General features: G+C 38.5%; 2 protein-coding genes across 3 annotated transcripts; one reads left to right on the forward strand and one right to left on the reverse strand.

The window, feature by feature from the left end:
• Positions 1 to 1,369: 1,369 nt before the first annotated feature.
• Positions 1,370 to 4,442, reverse strand: LOC148789232 (uncharacterized). Its single transcript, XM_088877928.1, has 4 exons — positions 3,156 to 4,442; positions 2,705 to 3,018; positions 1,919 to 2,633; positions 1,370 to 1,786 (listed from the first exon to the last, which is right to left on the reverse strand). The coding sequence occupies exons 1-4, from the start codon at positions 4,440 to 4,442 to the stop codon at positions 1,370 to 1,372; spliced, it is 2,733 nt and encodes a 910-aa protein (XP_088734054.1).
• Positions 4,443 to 7,857: 3,415 nt separating this feature from the next.
• On the forward strand, positions 7,858 to 14,009 carry LOC105155979 (uncharacterized). 2 transcript variants are annotated; one of them, XM_020691898.2, is made up of 7 exons: positions 7,858 to 8,106; positions 8,207 to 8,287; positions 8,398 to 8,466; positions 8,931 to 8,996; positions 9,760 to 10,368; positions 10,905 to 10,976; positions 13,463 to 14,009. In XM_020691898.2, exons 1-7 carry the CDS (start codon positions 7,987 to 7,989, stop codon positions 13,691 to 13,693), a joined length of 1,248 nt encoding a protein of 415 aa, XP_020547557.1. In that variant the 5' UTR covers positions 7,858 to 7,986; the 3' UTR covers positions 13,694 to 14,009. The 2 variants fall into 2 exon arrangements, with proteins under 2 accessions (XP_020547557.1, XP_011070281.1); XM_011071979.3 differs by having other exon boundaries at positions 7,859 to 8,106; positions 8,401 to 8,466.
• Positions 14,010 to 19,407: the final 5,398 nt, after the last annotated feature.

The raw sequence follows: 19,407 nt of genomic DNA on the forward strand, positions 1-19,407 counted from the left end.
AGAAAAGATGAACACATGCAGATGAGCATAAAAGGGGATAAAAAAGGTGTACATAGTTTTATAAACCAAGTTAAATGAATTTACAGTGGGTACAGATGTTTAATAATAACAATGTTCAACATAGACACAATCTTCCTAACCTTAAAATATACAATTTGGTAATCTGCTAGAAGTCTTTGTTGACGGCCTTTCACAGGCTCCTTGCTCGATCCGTCGGTTGATGGCCTTTCGCAGGCTCCTTGGTGTGCGATCCCACAGTAGTTGATGGCCTTTCACAGGCTCCTTGGTGTGCGAGTCCCCGTCGGTTGATGGCCTTTCACAGGCTCCTTGGTGTGCAATCCCACAGCAGTTGATGGCCTTTCACAGGCTCCTTGGTGTGCGATCCCACAGCAGTTTGAGTTCTCAGGTTTAAGCATAGAACCTTTTTAAGTTCTGGATGTTCCACGGGCGTGGCAAATTCCGTCCCTGCATGTCCTGCAGCCTATACGTCCCTTTCTTTTTTATCTCCACTACTTTGAACGGCCCCTCCCACGGGGGTTCTAGTTTGCCTACATGCTTTGAGACTTCGATCTTTTTTAGCACGAGATCCCCCACCTGGAGTTGTCGCGGTCGAACTCTTCGACCCTGGCTTCTCATCATCAATCCCTTGTGGTGTAGAATCCTCGCGTACACCGCGTCTCTCTTTTCCTCGATCAAAGTGAGATCAAAGCTTCGCTCATGCTGGTTAACCCCAGGATCGTACATCGCTACCCTCTGGGACTCTTCCCCGATCTCTGCTGGGATGATAGCTTCCGTTCCATATACTAAGCAGAATGGCGTCTCCCCTGTTGCGGTTCGCGGTGTTGTTCTATAAGCCCATAGGACCCCTGGTAGTTCATCAACCCACGATCCTTTATTCTCTAGTCGTGTTTTCAAATGATGGAGGATCGTTCGGTTAGTCACCTCTGTTTGCCCATTGGCTTGCGGGTTCGCAACTACTGTGAAATGTTGTGCGATCTTAAGCTCCTTGCACCATCCCGTAATTTTTTTTTCCCTGGAATTGCGTACCATTGTCAGAAATTAATATGCGAGGTAGACCAAACCTGCAGATGATGTTTTTCCAAATGAAGTTGATGACTTCTTTCTCGGATATCTTCGCGACCGCTTCTGCTTCGACCCACTTGGTGAAGTACTCCACCGCCACAATGATAAACTTTTTCTGGGCTGGTGCTGGGGGAAAAGGTCCAACGATGTCGATCCCCCATTGGTCAAATGGGCAGGCTATTTTGATTGGTTCCACCGGGGTCGCAGGTTGGTGTATCAGGGATGCATATTTTTGGCAGCTCTCACATTTCTTCACCAGCTCTTTGGAATCCTTTGCCATCGTAGGCTAATAGAATCCTTGACGTATTATCTTCTGCGCCAACGACCTCGCTCCCGAGTGGTTACCGCAGCTCCCTTCATGAATCTCTCGCATGACATATAGGGCTCTATCCTCGTCTAAGCACTTCAGGAGGGGTCCATCAACTGTTCGTTTATAGAGCTGTCTTGACAACATGGTGAATCGGGTGGCTCGAAATTTAACTCTCTTTGCAGCGATGGGGTCAACAGGCAAGGTGCCGTCCTCAAGATATTTGGCAATCTCGTCCTTCCATGATTCGAGTTCTGCGACCGTCTGAACCTCTGCCCCGCCTGCGATGCTCGGTCGCCCTCGAACCAGGGCAGTAATCTTGCGATCTCCAATTCCATCCATGGTGGCCCCAAATTTGGATAAGGCATCCGCCTTGTCATTTTCTGCTCTAGGAACCTGCAAAATCGAACATCTGTCAAATTTTCTCATCCACTACTGGGCGATCTCTTTGTAAGATGTCATCGTTTTCTCCCTCGTCTCATATGTCCCTTCGATCTGCAGCGCGATTAGCTGAGAGTCCGTGAACACCTCCAAATCTTTGGCGCCCGCCTGGAAAGCGAGCTCTAGCCCCAGTATGAGCGCTTCGTATTCGGCTTCATTGTTGGTCACGGGGAAGGCTAGACGAACAGCTACCTCGATCTCAACTCCCTTCGGTCCCTGTATCCATACTCCTGCCCCTCCACTGTTGGCGTTCGAGGCTTCATCTACGTGCAGCATCCATTTGGGGGTTCGCTCCTCGACGACCATGGGTAAGTTGGGATCGCTTGCTAGTTCTATCACAAAGTCCGCTAGTATATGCGCTTTTTGGACCGTTCTAGGTCGATACTCTATGTCATATTGTCCCAACTCTACCGTCCACTTGATCAGTCGACCTGACGCTTCGGGTCGCGACATTACGTGCTTCAGGGGGTAATTCGTTAGCACGATCACCCTATGCGATTGGAAGTATGGTCGTAGCTTTCGAGCAGTGACCACCAGCGCAAGCGCTAACTTCTCCATCTCCGTGTATCTTAACTCGGCTCCTTGGAGCATTTTACTCACATAATAGATGGGATTCTGTTGGCCTCCCTCTTCTCTTACTAGCACCGAACTGACCGCATGCTCCGATACACCCAGGTAAAGGAACAGTTCCTCACCCTCTTTCGGGTTTGCCAATAGGGGGGTTGCCAGGTATTCCTTCAACTCTTGCAGGGCCTTCTCGCACTCCTCATTCCATTCAAAGTTTTTGGGCTTCCTCAAAACCCTGAAAAAGGGGAGACTTTTGTCTGCTGATCGCGAAATAAACCTGCCGAGGGGGTGATTTTCCCCGTTAACTTCTGAACCTCTTTGATCGTGGTCGGTGATCGCAGATTCATGATGGCTTGAATTTTTTCCGAGTTGGCTTCGATCCCACGCTCGCTGACCATATATCCTAAAAACTTTCCTCCTCCTACTCCGAATGTGCATTTGTTTGGATTGAGCTTCATCCCGTATGATCTCATAATAGCAAATGCCTGGGCGAGATCCGCGAGGTGATCCTGCGACCTCTTGCTCTTTACGAGCATGTCATCCACGTACACTTCCATCGTTTTTCCGAGCAGGTTCCCGAACATCTTATTAACCAGGCGCTGGTATGTGGCTCCTACATTCTTTAAACCAAAAGACATCATGTTATAACAAAAAATTCCTTTCTCCGTGATGAAGGAAATCTTATCTCCATCTTCCTATGCCATGTGGATCTGGTGATACCCTTGGTACGCATCCATCATCGAGAACATCTCGTAACCTGCTGTAGAATCCACCATGACATCGATCCGAGGCAACGGGTAGGGATCTTTTGGGACGCCTTGTTCAGATCTGTAAAGTCCACACACATTCGCCATTTCCCGGAGGATTTGGGGACAAGCACTACATTAGATAGCCAATCAGTATACTGAATTTCCGCTACATACCCGGCATTGAGTAGCTTGTCCACTTCCTTTCGGATGATTTCGTTTTTGTCGCTCCCGAATGATCCCTTCTTTTGCCGCACGGGTCGCATTGTTGGATCTACGTTTAGTCTGTGCACGATCACTTCCGGGTCGATCCCCGTGAAATCAAACGGACCCCATGCGAACACGTCCATGTTCTCCTTTAGATATTTGATCATCGCCATCTCCCTCTCCTTCATGCTCGCACCTATCCTGGTGGTTTTGTCCGGCTTATCGGGGGTGAGCTGCACGACTTTGTAATCCTCACTGGGCTTTAGATGTTCGGCCTCATAGGGCCGTGGCTCAGCGTTCTCCTTGACCTTTCTCTTCTTTGCTTCGGGTTCTCCCTTCAATGATAAATTGTAACATTTTCGAGCCTCTTTCTGGTCGCATGCTACCTCTCCGACCCCGCGATCCGTTGGGAATTTCACCTTCATATGGTAGGGGGAGATGACCGCCCTGAACGAATTCAGTCCTGGCCTGCCCAATATCACATTGTACGCAAATGGTGTGTCTACTACCAAAAATTTCACCATTGTGGTCCTCCGCTTGGGTTCGTCTCCTATGGACACTGGCAACTCGATCATCCCTAAGGACGTCTCTTCGCTTCCACCGAATCCGACTAGCGGGGTTCTGACCGGCTCTAATCGAAGATTTTCTAAGCCCATTTTGTCGATCACACTTTTGAAGATGATATCTGCAGAACTCCCACTATCTACCAAGACCTTATGAACTGTGAAATTCGCTATGTCGAGTCTGATGACGATTGGGTCGTTCATCTCCCCAGTCTCTTCTGGTTTGTCAGAGCTGTTGAAGGAAATGGCTTCCTCTTCTTCCACCTTCAGCACGAACTCTTTTCCTCGGCTTGAATTCATAGTCCGTGCGTACCTCTTCCTATCTCTGTTCGAGCTGTTTGGGCTAGAGCCCCCTGCGATCGTGTAGATTACCCCTTTGGTTGGCGCATTATTTCCGGTGGTTGGGGCATGTGTCGACTTCGAGGGCCCCGGGTTCCGATCTCGGCTTCTCGACCTACTCTTCCTGGTCTCTTCCCTGCCCGCTTTGCAATTATGAGGGACTCGGTCTCTAAAGTACCCCTGTCTCATTAATCTCTCAATTTCATCTTTTAATTGGAAGCATTCTTCCGTGTTATGCCCCCTCTCCCGGTGAAACCTGCAGTATTTGTTAGAGAATTTTTTGGAGGGGGTATACCTGGTGTGCCTCGGTCATTTGAGAACATCCGCATTCTCGACCATCATCAACGCCTTTTCCCGTGACATTGGCGGCGGGGTGTAGTTATGGTATTTGGGAATGTACTTGGGTTTCCTTTGCTTTTCCTGCTTTTGCCTACTTCCCCCGACCTCTCTCGCCTCGTTCGATCTTTTGTACATCTGCTCATGCTCCTTCCGCTCATAATCCTTCATCGCATTCATCTCCTTCTCATCGATATATTTTTGGGCTAGAGCCATAAGCTGCTCGGCATCTCCTGGCGGGTCGCGTGCGAATGCAGACGCGAATTGACCCTTCTTCAATCCATGAGTCAGGATACTGACCATCATATCTATGCGTAGATCCTGGATCTCTATCATTTCGTTGTTGAACCTCCCCACAAAGCTCTTCAGTGTTTCGTCCTCTCTCTGTCGTATAGTGAATAAGTGGGTGGCAGATCTCTTTTGTTTCCTCCGACTCGCAAAGTGGAAGGAGAACTTTTGGATCATTTGTTCATGCGAATCAATGCTCCCCCGAGGCAAGTTAGTGAACCACTCTTGTGTTTTTCCTGTCAATGTGGTCGCGAACAATTTGGCCATGATCGGTCCTGGCTGTCCGTATAAGTTCATCACCATGTCGAAGGCCGCCACATGCTCGTAAGGATCCTTAGTTCCATCATACCTCGGCAAGTCGGGTACTCGGAATCCTGGCTCTACCACTTGGACCAGGATGTCATTGCAGAAGGGTGAGTTTTTGTTGTGCGCAACTATTTCACCTCGCTTTTTGAGTTCGTCTATCTGTCTGTTGAGGTTTTCTATCTGTTTCCCTACGCTCTCTACTTCCGCACGCGAAATTACTGGTTCCCTTCTCTTCGCATGACTGTGGCTGCTGGAGCCGGCGTCGGATGACGCTGGTCGTTTGCTGCGATGCTCATGTTCGCCTTGCACCCTCGACTCTCTCAGCGGCTCCACGTTCTCGAATAACTGCCTCCTCGCCGTTTCTTTGACCAGTGGAGTCGCGGTTCTTCTTTCATATTCCACGATTGCTTTCCGGCTAGCTTCCTCTATCATCTTCTGCAACTCGTCAGGAGTTAGTTGAATGGTCGCTCCTGTTCCTTTTCTTGGTGTTTCTTCTTCCCCGGCGTTTCTCCTCGATGAACCTTCCATTATGCTAAGGAATTCTCAGATGTTCCCACAGACGGCGCCAACTGATCCGGGTCGAATTGTTCGATCTCTAGTGACGATCTCACTGTAGACGGATTAACTCTTCCGAACCAGATTTTGGGTCCACTGAGAATAAAACACGAACCGTGAGCTCGTCGGGCACGTCCCCGACAATAACCCTCTGACACTCAAGTTAGGTTGATCGAGAGAAATATATGCGATCTAGGAATTCGGCCTCAATTAATGCGTAACAGTTACCTCATTTATAATGCGTCGGGGTCTATTTATAGAACACAGTTGTACGTCCAGTATTGGGCCACGTGGCCTTATCTTATCGGTGCGTGTTCTGATCGAACGGTTGTCATCATCCGGGTCTTCAGTCAGACTGTGCGATCCGGGTCGGGTCAAGTGCGACCCGTTTGCTACAAAACACGCGGATCCTGATCGTGTGCTATAATGCCCTTAATGAAGGGTGTTTTGGTCCTTTTGCAGGTGCGGTATGTGCATACACATCATATGTCAACTACTGATGGTGGACAACATAATTAGAGAAAGTTTAAAAGGTTGTACATTTGTTTAAAAGCACTTAAGGATGGGTTTATGAGTAGTTGTAGACCATTAATTGGGGTGGACGACTGCCATTTGAAGGGTCCTAAGGGTGGAATTTTGTTAAATGTTGTTAGTGTTGATCCTAGCAACAATGTGTATCTTGTGGTTTATGCTATTATTTTTAGTGAAATGAGAGAAACCTGGGAGTGGTTCCTTAGGCTGTTGAAAGGAGATTTTCAAATAGTTAGAGATTATGAGTATACTCTAATTTCTGATAAACAAAAAGTTTTAATTCCTGTAGTAGAGGTTGTCATGCCCACTATTGAACACAGATTTTGTGTTAGACACTTGCATAACAACTTTAAAACTGTTGGGTTCAAAGGATAGGCACTGAAATTTGCATTATGGAAAGCTGCAAAGGCAACAACTGTAGCACCTTCTATCGTTACTACAGCTATATCTTCCCTAAACATCATACTTAAAGTAGCCCATGTATCTATATATATAAATATGCACATAATCATCTAATCAATATGCACATATAATCTCAATGTCATAATAGGCATAATCAACCCACAACATTATATATATATATATATATATATACACATATCAAACACCACAAAGTAATCCATTACAAGTAATTCTCACACTTTTAAGTCTTCTTTATACAACCAAAAAGTGATTTGCATTTTAACTAACAATGAGGAGAAAACTGCGTGCTAGCCTAACCTGACTGAATATAGTGTTTGGACCTAACTTTCGACAAGCAACTACCTCAAGATCTATTCCTAAAAAAAAAAAAATATCAATAGAGGAATAAGCCTACAACTCAGTAAGTAAATAACCAGTCCTATCTACATATGTATATCAAGCATAGTCCAAACAAGATAAATAGGCAACATGCATAGAATATAATCAATTTAATCTCAACATAATCAGCTTTATTGTACCACATAGCTAACTTGCCATACAACAATCAATAAAACTCAACTTTTTTTTTCCTCGTTTGCTTACCGAAAAGTGATATAGCATTTATAAACATTCCTAAACTGTAAGATTTCACATGAATCATTGATTTAGAAATAATCTAATGGTTACCATGAGCCCATATATAGCCGAATTCAAATCAAATAAAAAAAGAAAGGCATTGACGGTGGTCATTAATGATGTTATCAAGTAGTTTGTGGGTATTTACGAAAGTTAATGAGACCATTATGTAGCCCCTACATCACATTTCTTACGTAATTACCCAATAGAAAGTTTTGTGCGGATCGACTCTCTAGCATGAACATCAATGTGATTGACATCCAAGATGTGAATGCTCTTAAAGGAGCTAAGAAAATATCATCATAAATTAAATAAAATAAATATTAAATAAAAAATAAATAACCCACGCTAACAAAACTCAAATTTTATTTTTCTTTTGTAAATCCAAATGCTAATTTAAAAATTCAGTATAAAAATTAATTTTTTTTAAAAAAAAAAGAAGACGAAGAAGAACAAATTTGAGTAAATGAAAAGTCAAACCACGTCTTTGGTCGGCAACAACGCTTTAAACCCCCAAAACTTAATAAAAAACGCAAGTGGCTTTCCGTTCCCCCGCCAACGCCAACTGTCTCACTTTAACTACTTCACATCAGATCATAAATACACTCTACATCTCCTCATTTCTCTACTTCACATTTCTCAATCCCCCCGTTCCAGTTTTACTGAATTCGCATCTGCAATGGATGGGCTAGTCAAGAACCTCGTCGATTTAGCATTGGGTCATCCTGAACGTGGTGATGATCGAGATGAAAGGGACTCTCAGCCACGGGACGAACGATCCAGATCGACTTGGTCTCAGGTTAGCGAAGATACTTCCTCTTTTTCTGGTTATCTGTTGCATAATTGCCTGTGTGTAGTGTGTCTGGGTACTATTACAGTGTGTGCTGATAAATGCGCAGGTGGTATCTGGGGGGTCGGAAGACCATGATCGGTTCAGTTCCAACTCTGATTATGACACTAGACGTCGCCCCGGCGGAGAGGTTATTTTCCTTGTTTTCTTCAAGTCTCGTGATTCCTTTCATTCTTTGGAGAAACTTGTAGCGACATTACAGCCAAGTGCTGTTTGCATGCTTTGTGTGTTTGTGTATAGCAGGAAGAGAGATATGGAAGAAATGAGTGGGAATCAGGAGAGTCTCGGCCGACGATGAGACCCCAGAAGGTCAATGTTTTTATTATTGCTGATGTTGTTGGTTCTGATAGTGATACTTGTTCATCTGTTCTAGTTTGTAGCCTAAAAGGAATAGAGGAAAAAAAAAAGGGAAAAGAATAAAAGAAACCAATTAAAAGTTACTGATTTAAATTTCCTTGTCCAAGTGAAGCACTTTTTGGACCTTCAGATGAATGAGTATTTCTTGATGCAGTGATGCCACCAAAGAGTACCTAAAATTCACATAGAAATATTAGTGACTTTATTTTTCAGTTCCCAATCATGATTCTCTTGATGTGATTTTCCAATAATTGGTATGCTTACTGATGTCTCAAATGCATGGAGTTAATGAAATTAGTGAAAAAGAAGATTTTATCAGGACCATCAGAAACCAAGAGATTGTATTGCTTCATTATCAATATTACTAAGTATTGAAGTTTTTCTTTCTAAATTTTCTGGTTTTGGCTCATATACAGGATGGAGGCGCAAATAATGATGGTTGGGAGACTGTCCACAAGAAGCCTTCCAAGCAGCATCATAAGGTCTCAGTAGAACTTCATCTGATGTTATCATTTGATTTCCCTAAACTCTATTTAGAACTCACTTTGTCTTATGTGGTCGAACCATTGTACTTTATTGAAGTTTCCTTGCTATAATTTCTTGGTGGTCTTATATTTTCACTGGAAATTATGTGCATGTAGACAAACTATAGTAATAACGTGATGGATATCTGTTGTTTGAGTAACCAGAGTTTTGAGTAGGTATTTCTTAGGAGCAGAGTACTGGAAGTTGTAAATTTATGGTAGATAGCTCCTCTGGTTGAGAAGCTGGACTGAGGTGATTCTCAAGTTGCTTCTTTGAGGAACCTAAATCCTTGTTCATTAAGCCACAGCTCCTATAGCTTCCAGCATTCCAACTTCTATCTCCTTGTACCGGTAGGCTGGTAGCTGAAGGTTATCTCAGGAAAAATATAAAGTTGGATGCTATGACTATTAAGATATGTTAAATTCGATGATGTCATACTGTTTGTGACAGGATTTGTTATGCTTCGTGATATGATTAAATTAAATTCTAGTGCTTTTAATTTTTGTTAAACTTCACATTTAGCTTGCTTTTTAGCCTTTCGTACTTTTTGGGTTATCCATAAGTTGTATGTTTAACGACTTGACCAGTTTTCCAATATCCCATGATTGTCTGGTCTATAATCTTGAATAGCTTCTTTCATTTTATTTATTCTTTCTGAATCAATCAAACCTTGCTTAGGTGTTACCATTTCATGAACTATCTATAGTGCTTGGTGGCCAGGTACATATGGATCAGCGGAACAGTTACAAACGCCCTCTTCGTGAGCAAGAGTACTCTAGTGACGTTGATTATGGTGTTAACCTAGAACCAACCGATGAAGAGCTGGCTGATTTGTCAAAGGCTCTTAACAAACTCTGGGAGCTTGATTTGAACCGCTTAGTACCTGGCAAAGATTATGAGATTGATTGTGGTGAAGGGAAGAAGGTTTATCAGAAGGGGGACATGGCTGAAGGGAGCCTATTTTCCTGGTTGAGTGAAGATATATTCAGTAGGCCCACCTTTTCACGATTCTGTTCTCTTCTAGATAATTATAATCCACATGAAGGGTATAAAGAAGTTGTAACAGCTGAAGAGAGACAAGAGCAAGAAGCATTTATAGAAGAGATCAGTAGAACTGCTCCAATTAAATACCTTTACAAGTATCTATTGACCAAGGGCATTGCACCTGAGAGTTATCAAGATTTCAAGAGAATGATGACAAGTCTCTGGTTTGATCTTTATGGCCGAGGTGGTACATCCAGCTCTTCTTCTGCTTTTGAACATGTTTTTGTTGGAGAGATCAAACAACGGAGAGAGCAAGAAGTGTCAGGATTTCATAACTGGATTCAGGTTCTTCTCTGAAAGTTGTCTTCTCTGCTAAAGCTTTTATTTGGAACTCTATAGATTCGTGCACAATATCAATGTTTGGCAAGTAGAAGTCATAATTTTGTTATTCAGGTTATCCCTATTCTGCAACGAGTATCCTGAATGCGTAGTGAATGTGGAGAAATATGTCACTGATTTCCTAGTTTCTGAAGAGTCGGATATAGAAGTTTCTGTTGTTGCCGCAAAAGACATGAAAGACTATTAATTTCTATTTGCTGTTAATAGTTGATTTTTATATTCCCGGAGTTACACTTTGTTAACATTAACCCATGTAACGCATGAATGCTGTAACCAAAATTATTTCATTTCACCATTTAAAGTTAAAGATTAATGTTTGATCCACGCTTTACACCAAATATAAGTCCAGTATCAATGAGCAAATTGCATGCAACATTTCCTAGTTCCATTTGGTTTCTCATTGTTCTAATTTTCTGTTGCGTTATGTGCGGAATCCCAGACCCTTTTTAGCAATTAATTACTGGCATGTACATTTTTTGCAGTTCTATCTAGAAGAGGCAAAGGGGAGGGTGGACTATCAAGGCTATGTTTTTCCTCGAAGGCGTGGTGATATGGTTAGTGACTTTACTTGCACTTGCACTTGCCAAATTTGTTTGCTTAAGTAGGTCATGGATATGGTGGAACCATCTCCAATTTAGTGTCCTCTTGATACATACTTCAATTTTTTATAATGCAGCAATTTACAATTTAACCAAGTCACGTAAAGTACTCAAATAATATGACGTATGACAAATTTTAGGATTTTAAAATTTTGTAATATGAATATTGTCAGAAGGTCAGTAAGTCAACATATTAGATAATTTGGCTTTGTATTGCTGCACATGGATTCAGTCTGGAACGAGGGAGTGGTGGATTCACTGAGTCAAAATCTGCTGTTTCTCATGAATCCTTTAAGTCAATGTATGATCAAGCACAGCAGCATAATGTTCTTTATCTATATATGTGCATGGATAGCATGTGTGTATATATATTTTTAGGTAATTACATGTCTGCTGTACTTGAAGTGAAATACTGATACACATGAAGATCTTGTTAAGAGTAGGCCAACTGTTGAAATTAGTTTATAACAGTATAATTAAGATTAGTTGGCTGTTTAAATGAGAAACTGAGATGTTTTCACTTCTAATGCAATATTTGAGCTGGAAAATTGGATATTTCATTTTATGTAGTGGTTGCTATGATTAAAAGAAAAACTCATTTTCCTTTTGGAAATTGTATTGATATGACATGTAAAGCATAAGGTGATTCTTTTGTTGTTAGTTAATACAAAGTTGCTATTTGATGAAGTTATATAAATTGGAAGCTATGAAAGCAAAGAGATGAAATTCATCATGTTAACTTTGTTTAGTTTGATCAAATGGTCATACTGTTGCTTGTTTATCTCTAGTGATTCCCTTCTCCTGCTCGATTCTTTGTATATCAAAACTGTACTTGTAGATGTGAAATATCTGAAATATGAAAAATATTGAGAAAAACAATTGGACATTTTTGGAATTATATAGTTTAAGAACATACCCAAAATGAATTTCTTAACATATCACAAAATCATTTTTAACAAAAGAAAAAGTTCAAATTTTTTTTTAAAATAATTAAGATAACCAAGGATAGCTTGAAGACTGACTAGAAACTGGAGGCTTTGCAGAGGCTTGAAGCTTGTCTAAAGACTTGAGGCTTTGCAATACCAAGTGACAGAACACAGAGTCCTATATAAAAGCATCGGTTCGATCATAAAGTATATTAACTACTAAATCTTGAAAATGCTAATGAAATGTGGAGTACTAGTTATCTATAGGCAAGGAGGAGTTTGCTGAAAAAAGGGCTTTGGTACATCAAACATGAGAGGTCAAATGAGCCCCAAGTCTAAATCTTCATATGCTTTGTTACATATGTCATTACTAGAGAGCCTGACAACCTTAATTAACACGATGTATTTCTTTTGCAATGGAGCCATCATCGTCATGATCCTTCTTTTAGCTCTTGCGCTTTCGACAGGAGAACATAATTGGAGAAGTAATGTAGTCGTAATATTGATTCTAATTTGTTAAGGACTGCCAAAAGCATTGAATTTGTGTGCTTAATGAAGATGGACAATATACTATTGCTTTTCCTATGCACACTGTTTTGATCTGGTGTCTGCCACACATATGGAAGAAAACTTCTCGAGGTATTTCGGGTTCTAGTCATCCTCTATCCTACTCTATCAGAATGCGAGCCTCTCACTTATAATTTGTACGGAGTTGAAGAAGAGGAAGTTTTGGTTGTCTTTACCATTTCTTCCCTCAAAAGTTAGTGATAGGTGCTTGGTAAAGAAAATTGTCATTTTTGGAAATGGGACACAATTTATGGGCATCCCATATCGAAGATTGGTGCATTCAACTTTAGACAAGTAATTTATTTGCTTAGCATTCTACTTGAGACAAATATGAAGGAAAATTTTATTTTGCTTTTCCTATGCATACTGCATGATTCACTCGAGGTTTTGACTTCTACTTGTACAATCTTCAACCTATTTGGAAAGAATTGTGGCTTTTTTCTAAAATAACCTGTAACGAATTAATACTTTTCAGATTTTATACTGGGTAGTTCTTTACTATAAAATGGAAAACCAGTCGATATAAATCAATTTGAAATATTCTCACTTTCATGCATTAGTATAGAGACCTATTTGCATCCTCATAAGAGTTGAACTTGTCTGAAAATTTAAATTCAACATTTTTTATTCCTTTTGTTCTTTGGAGAAGCTCTGTTCTGTTGTGTTTTGCGTTGCTCGGTTTCTAGACTCGATGCATTCCAGGTGACTGTCTGGTACTGCTTTGAAATGTTCCTGTAATTAGTAGTTGAAATGTTATCTTTATCCAGTAGCTAGCCAGTAATATTTCAATCTCCGAAATGAACTGTATCTATTCCATGTACTTTATGTCTAGTATCATCCAAGGCTCCAATTCTTCTTTCTTTTTTCTGCAAATGAGGTGTTAAACTGAGGATACCAACTTTAGTACTCATGTGGGCTTTTGAATTCAATTTTCTCTTACTCTTGCAGCCCGATTCAGAGACACAGTTACTTACTATTCAGTTTGAATGGAATGGTGTTCTGAAATCTGTCTCAAGCACATTGATTGGAGTGAGCCCTGAGTTTGAAATTGCAATTTATACTCTCTGCTTCTACTTGGGAGGGGAAGACAACCATGTTGAGCTTGGTCCCTACCTTGTAAATATCAAGTGCTATCGTCTCGGCAACAAAATTGGATCTGCTTTTCCAGTGGCAGACTAACTTTAAATGCAAATATTGTCATCTACAATCTCCAGATACTGATATCGAAGTATGAGCCCAGATATATGAAAACCTCAAAGCATCAGATGGTATGCATGTTGTTTATCCTGTTGGAAGATTGTTGAGTTCATGTATTATGAGATCTTCTGATAGTTCCAAATGGTTCGGGCGAATAAGTATGGAGAATAACTAAATACATGACATTTATTAAAGTTGTTTTATGACTATCAGGTACTAATATGATCCATGCGGAGTTGTGTGTTATTGAATCATATGTGGTGATATTTACTCTATTGAACCTTTTCACATGTTCGAAGTTGTGTATTATTAGATTATATATATATATATATATATATATGTTGTAATTTCAGTACCTCATTTAATATATTCTCAGGAACGCATACAACAGCTTATGTAGCTACTTGTTCAATACCCAAGCAAGTAGCATAGAATTTCTCTTCTTTTTTCGGTTGTAGAAATTCTGCAGCCAACACAAACTTGCAATACATAGGGTACATATACGCTTAGCTGATTTAAGGATTCTGTAGTTGCTTCATGTTCAAACCATACACCACCAATCACCTCCCCAACCCCCCAAACTTGGGGGGTGTGGGGGGGAAATGGGATTGGTTGGAGAAATGATTGAAAGCAAAGCATAACAGATGATGATGAAGTGGGCATTTGTGTACAGGAGATTGCAGGGTTGTTTCTGCTTGAGGAAGTAGCAGTGAAAAAGACAGATGCAGAAGGCACTAATATTAACCTAAAATATCAATGGATCTTTGAGGCTTTTTATGGACAAAAAATCTTTCAAAAGAATCTAAAAATATCTGCTAGATATTTGCAATATCATGTGATAGCTGTTATTCCAAGTTTGCAACTAATTTCCCGCCAACCCCATTTGCCAACAGCTGTTGAAGATAAAATTGTCCTATGCCTATTTGTGTTTTTTATTTTTTTTTAAATTTAAAATTTATTCTGTCACTGTTATTTTTTTGTATCTATGGACCAGTTGTGAAATTGGGGAACAAAAAAACATAAAACAACTATATATCGTTATTTCTTGTTAAGCTCTTTGCATATTGAAATTTTTTATGGATGCTATTGTTGGAAACAATGATCAGTTATGAAATCACGTAAATCACAATTTGATAAAGTAATATTTCAGTTTTATAAAGATGATAATATTAGTTCTATTAAACCAATTTACAAATTAATAGATTGGAACAAAACACAAACAGTTTAGATATGTTGTTCTACGTAAACTGTAAACAATGACTTAGTTAGGTTAGAGTTTTATTATAAGAACTATGGTTATAACAATCGAATCAGAATCGTTTCTGCTTATTTTGGAAAAATTAGACGTCCTGTTTCTTAATGTGCATGGATTTCTACGTTATTTTTTTCAGGGTAAGACGGTTCAAAATTCTATCTTTGTACTATATCAAAATTCACCTCGATAAACGCTCTGTCACCAATCAATTGAGGAAAACACAGTGGAAGAGGACGTAGATTTTAAAAAATGAAGATTTTTTTAATGTGGTTCAGATGAGCCTCTTTATATAGATCTCCAACAGCGCTAGCTAAATTACAAAAATAATTACAAATACATATACATTGAAACATTCATCCCAACTCCCGCACTTGCGCCGAGTTGGGAAAGGTGGGCAACAACAATACGTGTGTAGGGTTTCCACAAATTCAGTCTAATTTTCAATAAAACTTCAAACATCAATTTTTAAACTTTGAACTTAATATAAAGAGAATGTTTTTTCATAAAACTTCCAATGCAAGACAAGTCAAGAATATTGTTTACTCTTATAACCCTATCTAATTATATTCTTATTAAAGCTCATGTCAATTACTTCATTTTCTCAACGTGGTATACCAACACAATCTAATCTATGAATTAACCTTCTAATTATCATCCAACAGATTAGATTAAATTATTGTTCAAATCAACATATCAAATGCCATTTACAACAGCTAATTCAATCGTTTTTAAGATTTTGATATCATCAGTTCTTAAATTTTTTGCTTGATGAAATATTGAAATGAACTATTAACTTATGCTCCGTCATTCTCACTAAATAGATTCTTTATTAAAAATTTAAACTATATGGTTGAGAATCAAGAATTGATTTTTTAAATAATTATAAAATTATAATAATATCTAAGTAATTCTTGTTATATTTATGTAATTTGATTTTGGTATTTTTTCTCCATTTTTCATTATTGACTGGTCTGATCCACCTATATAAATTGGTGAATATTGTTACCTGATTTCTCTATTTTTTATTATTAGATTGGTCTAATCCTGTAAAAATTGGTGAACATTGTTACCTCAAACTAAAAGAAAATAGCATAAGTGGACATTTGCCTTGTGAACATAGATCATACAACAGAACCACGTAACAAGTGTTGAACAAAATCACTATATTAACTTAATCTTTTGCAGTTAGATCAAATTTTATTTTTTGTAATTAGATCAAGCTCGCTTATCTCTATTTCTCTTGTTTTTTCCCCCTCTTCTTTTTCCTTATATTAGTCAAAAAAAGTTGATCATTCATTGTTGCAATAATGGAGAGCCTGGATCATGCTACATTATCTTCTTGAACCTGAACTCTTTCAGCCTTCATTCATTGGGGGCTATTCTATTAATACATGCTACACCATCTCCTTTAAACCTCGACTAATTTCTAGATTTCATATATTAGAAGCAATTATGTCGTTTAGTAATCGTAAACATAGTCTAATCATAAAACTCTCCGTATTAATTCAATCATTCTATAATGGAAATACCATTAATTATGAAAAATATAATTTGCTAATGAATTATTCAATTTGTCATATCAGTTAGATAAATATATGATATTTAAATTAACGTCATATTAAAAAAGTAAAAACACATTTTTGTTTTTTTTTTTCTCTACTAAAGAATTAGCCATTGTATTAGATGTTGTTAAATTTACTTTGTATGTAAATTTTTACTTGTGATTTTAAAATACTTATGACTGGTACTATATGTGTCATGTATTTCGAAGAGATCTAAGATTTACATAATTTTATAAGTGAGATGACTATGATTTATAAAAATATCAATACATTAAAAACTAAAAACCCCCACCAAACCCCTCCAACACCATTAGACCGCTAAGTACGGGTGTGATCATTGTCGGGCTGTATTTGAGCTAAAATTTTTAAAATTCCAACTATTGAATTGACTAAAAAAATCGCTATACATCTAAAACACGTAAATCCTTGTCTTTTGATTATCTTTTTACATATTTATTACTCAGTTTGATATACCTATTTATAAGGAATGATATTTGATCATTTTACAAACAATTTTCAAAATAGAAGCAACAACTAAGATCAGACTAAATTATTTACTAATCATGATAAATGTTTGTGTTTAATATAATAAGGTATTCTAAAGTAGTAAGACTGATAATGTTACTCAAATACTCATCTTTTCTAAAACTAACATTAACACCCTCCCATATCATACATATGCTGAAAAATAAAGCCAACTGGACAAATGTTATTTCAATAGTTTCATTATTTTACATATGTTCTTGACAGGGATGTAATTATATTTTGTTAAATAATAGAGGTATTTTTATGATTAAATCTGAGCTCAAGGGGCGTGATATATAAAGAAATTAAATTATAAGAGAACCAAAAAGTGGGCATTAGGTTAGACAGGCTTCTGGCCAATATAATATGAAGATCCTCAAATTTCTACAACTAAGAATCAGTGGAGTGGAACTATTTATGGGATGGAAGTTCCATATGTCACCTTTTCAGTGGCAATCCGTCGATATACATACAGTAGAACCTTTATAAATTAATAACTTGTTTAAAATATTTTTTCTTGATTTCGACTTGAACCCAAGGTCTAAATTAATAATTTCGATAAATAAATAATATAATAATTGTCTGAAAGACCTTTATATAAATATATGGTCCCTTCAATATTATAAAATAATAATTCTACAACATTACAAATATAACTATATATGGCAACTTAATAAAATATGATTCTGTTATTGTTTGCTAATGTTTAAAATTTAAATCTAGTTGTATTTCATCTGTAACTTTCCTTAATGCATCTAAAAGCTCCATTGTAGCATTCTCATACTGCAACAATTGCGAAGTGTTGTTGCCATTATGAATACTTTCTTTCGCGTAATTGGTTGAAAATGCATTGTATCATCTTTCATTTTGTACATGAGATGAAGATTTTTTAACGTTTTTCTTACTTTGATATATACCTCCTTTAAAATACATATTCAATTCTTATCTTAGTCTTTTATGATTTGTGGCATACAAATTAAAATATAATTATAAAATTGTATCAAATTCCCTATAACATAAAACATTACAAATTATTCACACTTCTATAAAATACATACATAGATAATCCACTGGGATTATAAATGGTTTTGGACGGAGCTGAAGCAAATTTAGAATAGAATTTCGGAATCAAGTTAGGAAGAATATTGAAGATAACAGGCAATTCTCACCACAAATGCATATGTTGGTGGACATGAGTACAGCATTACTAACTTCCAAGACTAGAAATTATCCAACCCAAACTATCAACGTTGAGCAGCTGTGAGTTTTTGTTGTTTTTCTGCTCCGTTTGTATAACTAAGAGACTGGGTGCACATGATCCACATTGTTTGGCACTTATAATCACAATCTTCATCTTGTTCAAACTTGGGCAAAAGTTTAAGGTTTTAACAAACGTAAAATAAAAGACAACAGAGAGCCTAACAAGCATCGTTTGTCCGTTGTCCAATCTAACATCTGCTACCAAGCTGAGAAGAAACCAAGTAATTGTTGTTTTCTTTCAGTTTCACATGCAGATATGCGTTCTCAGCTATGATACATTTCCAGCCTAGAATGTTAACCATATAGAATGCACAAGGAGGGTTCAACTACTACAAAGGATAAGTTGTCTAATCGACCACGTCTGCAAAGAAAAGGAAAGAGATATCGACCAAGAAAGTGCAAGTGCCATATCCAAATATATCGTGTTTGTGTGCTTATTGAGTCTACACATTCCATAAAAATGTTACTGGAGAACCACAAGGGCCTATGCAGTTCAATTAGAACCATTAATGACATCATCGAGGGCACATGCAATCCTAACCACATACATCAATGCTCAATAGAGTAGTTATCTTTAATGACAACTGCATGCATGTAAAAGAAATAAACTTGAAGAAAATGCAAGCATAGACTTCATTACAACCACAAGTTGTAGTTTCAGGAAGACCCTCCATTCATTCTTATCCTAACACCAAATAAAAAGCAATGAAATTTGAAGCAGCAGGAATTATTTTTCGTCCACACATATGCAGTGTCTTCCTCAACAAAGACCAATGAAAAGCAAGTGGGGTTGGCTGAGTCACAGCAAAAGAAAGCCACCCATTGATTATCACAGGGATATGGCTGAGACTCCACCTACTTAACAATTTAATTTCAATTACTTTTTTCATTCATTTGAAGTGGAAGAGATCAATAAGACCAATTATGTGAACTATGAGACTATTACTGTTTAGAGCATGTGCAAACATAATTCCCCACCCCAACCCACCCCAACCCACCCCACCCCACCCCACCCCCCAAACTTAAGAAACCAAGGAGTGGATATGTTCCTAGTTATCTTTCTCCAAGATCTGTTATCATTTGAGGATAAGTAT

The sequence above is a fragment of the Sesamum indicum genome, linkage group LG2 (genome assembly GCF_026168435.1).
Source record: "Sesamum indicum cultivar Baizhima isolate 11 linkage group LG2, ASM2616843v1, whole genome shotgun sequence".
Lineage (NCBI taxonomy): Eukaryota > Viridiplantae > Streptophyta > Magnoliopsida > Lamiales > Pedaliaceae > Sesamum > Sesamum indicum.

Bases quoted from the DNA above. Each gene is read 5' to 3' on its own strand.
- LOC148789232 (XM_088877928.1), bottom strand. From the start codon at position 4,442: ATGAGACAGGGGTACTTTAGAGACCGAGTCCCTCATAATTGCAAAGCG. The intron at 3,019-3,155 runs GTTACGAGATGT...TTTGGTTTAAAG, and splicing joins CATGGTGGATTCTACAGCAG to AATGTAGGAGCCACATACCA. The intron at 1,787-1,918 runs GTGTTCACGGAC...TCGATTTTGCAG, and splicing joins CGGGCGCCAAAGATTTGGAG to GTTCCTAGAGCAGAAAATGA.
- LOC105155979 (XM_020691898.2), top strand. From the start codon at position 7,987: ATGGATGGGCTAGTCAAGAACCTCGTCGATTTAGCATTGGGTCATCCT. The intron at 8,288-8,397 runs GTTATTTTCCTT...GTTTGTGTATAG, and splicing joins GACGTCGCCCCGGCGGAGAG to CAGGAAGAGAGATATGGAAG. The intron at 10,977-13,462 runs GTTAGTGACTTT...TTACTCTTGCAG, and splicing joins CTCGAAGGCGTGGTGATATG to CCCGATTCAGAGACACAGTT.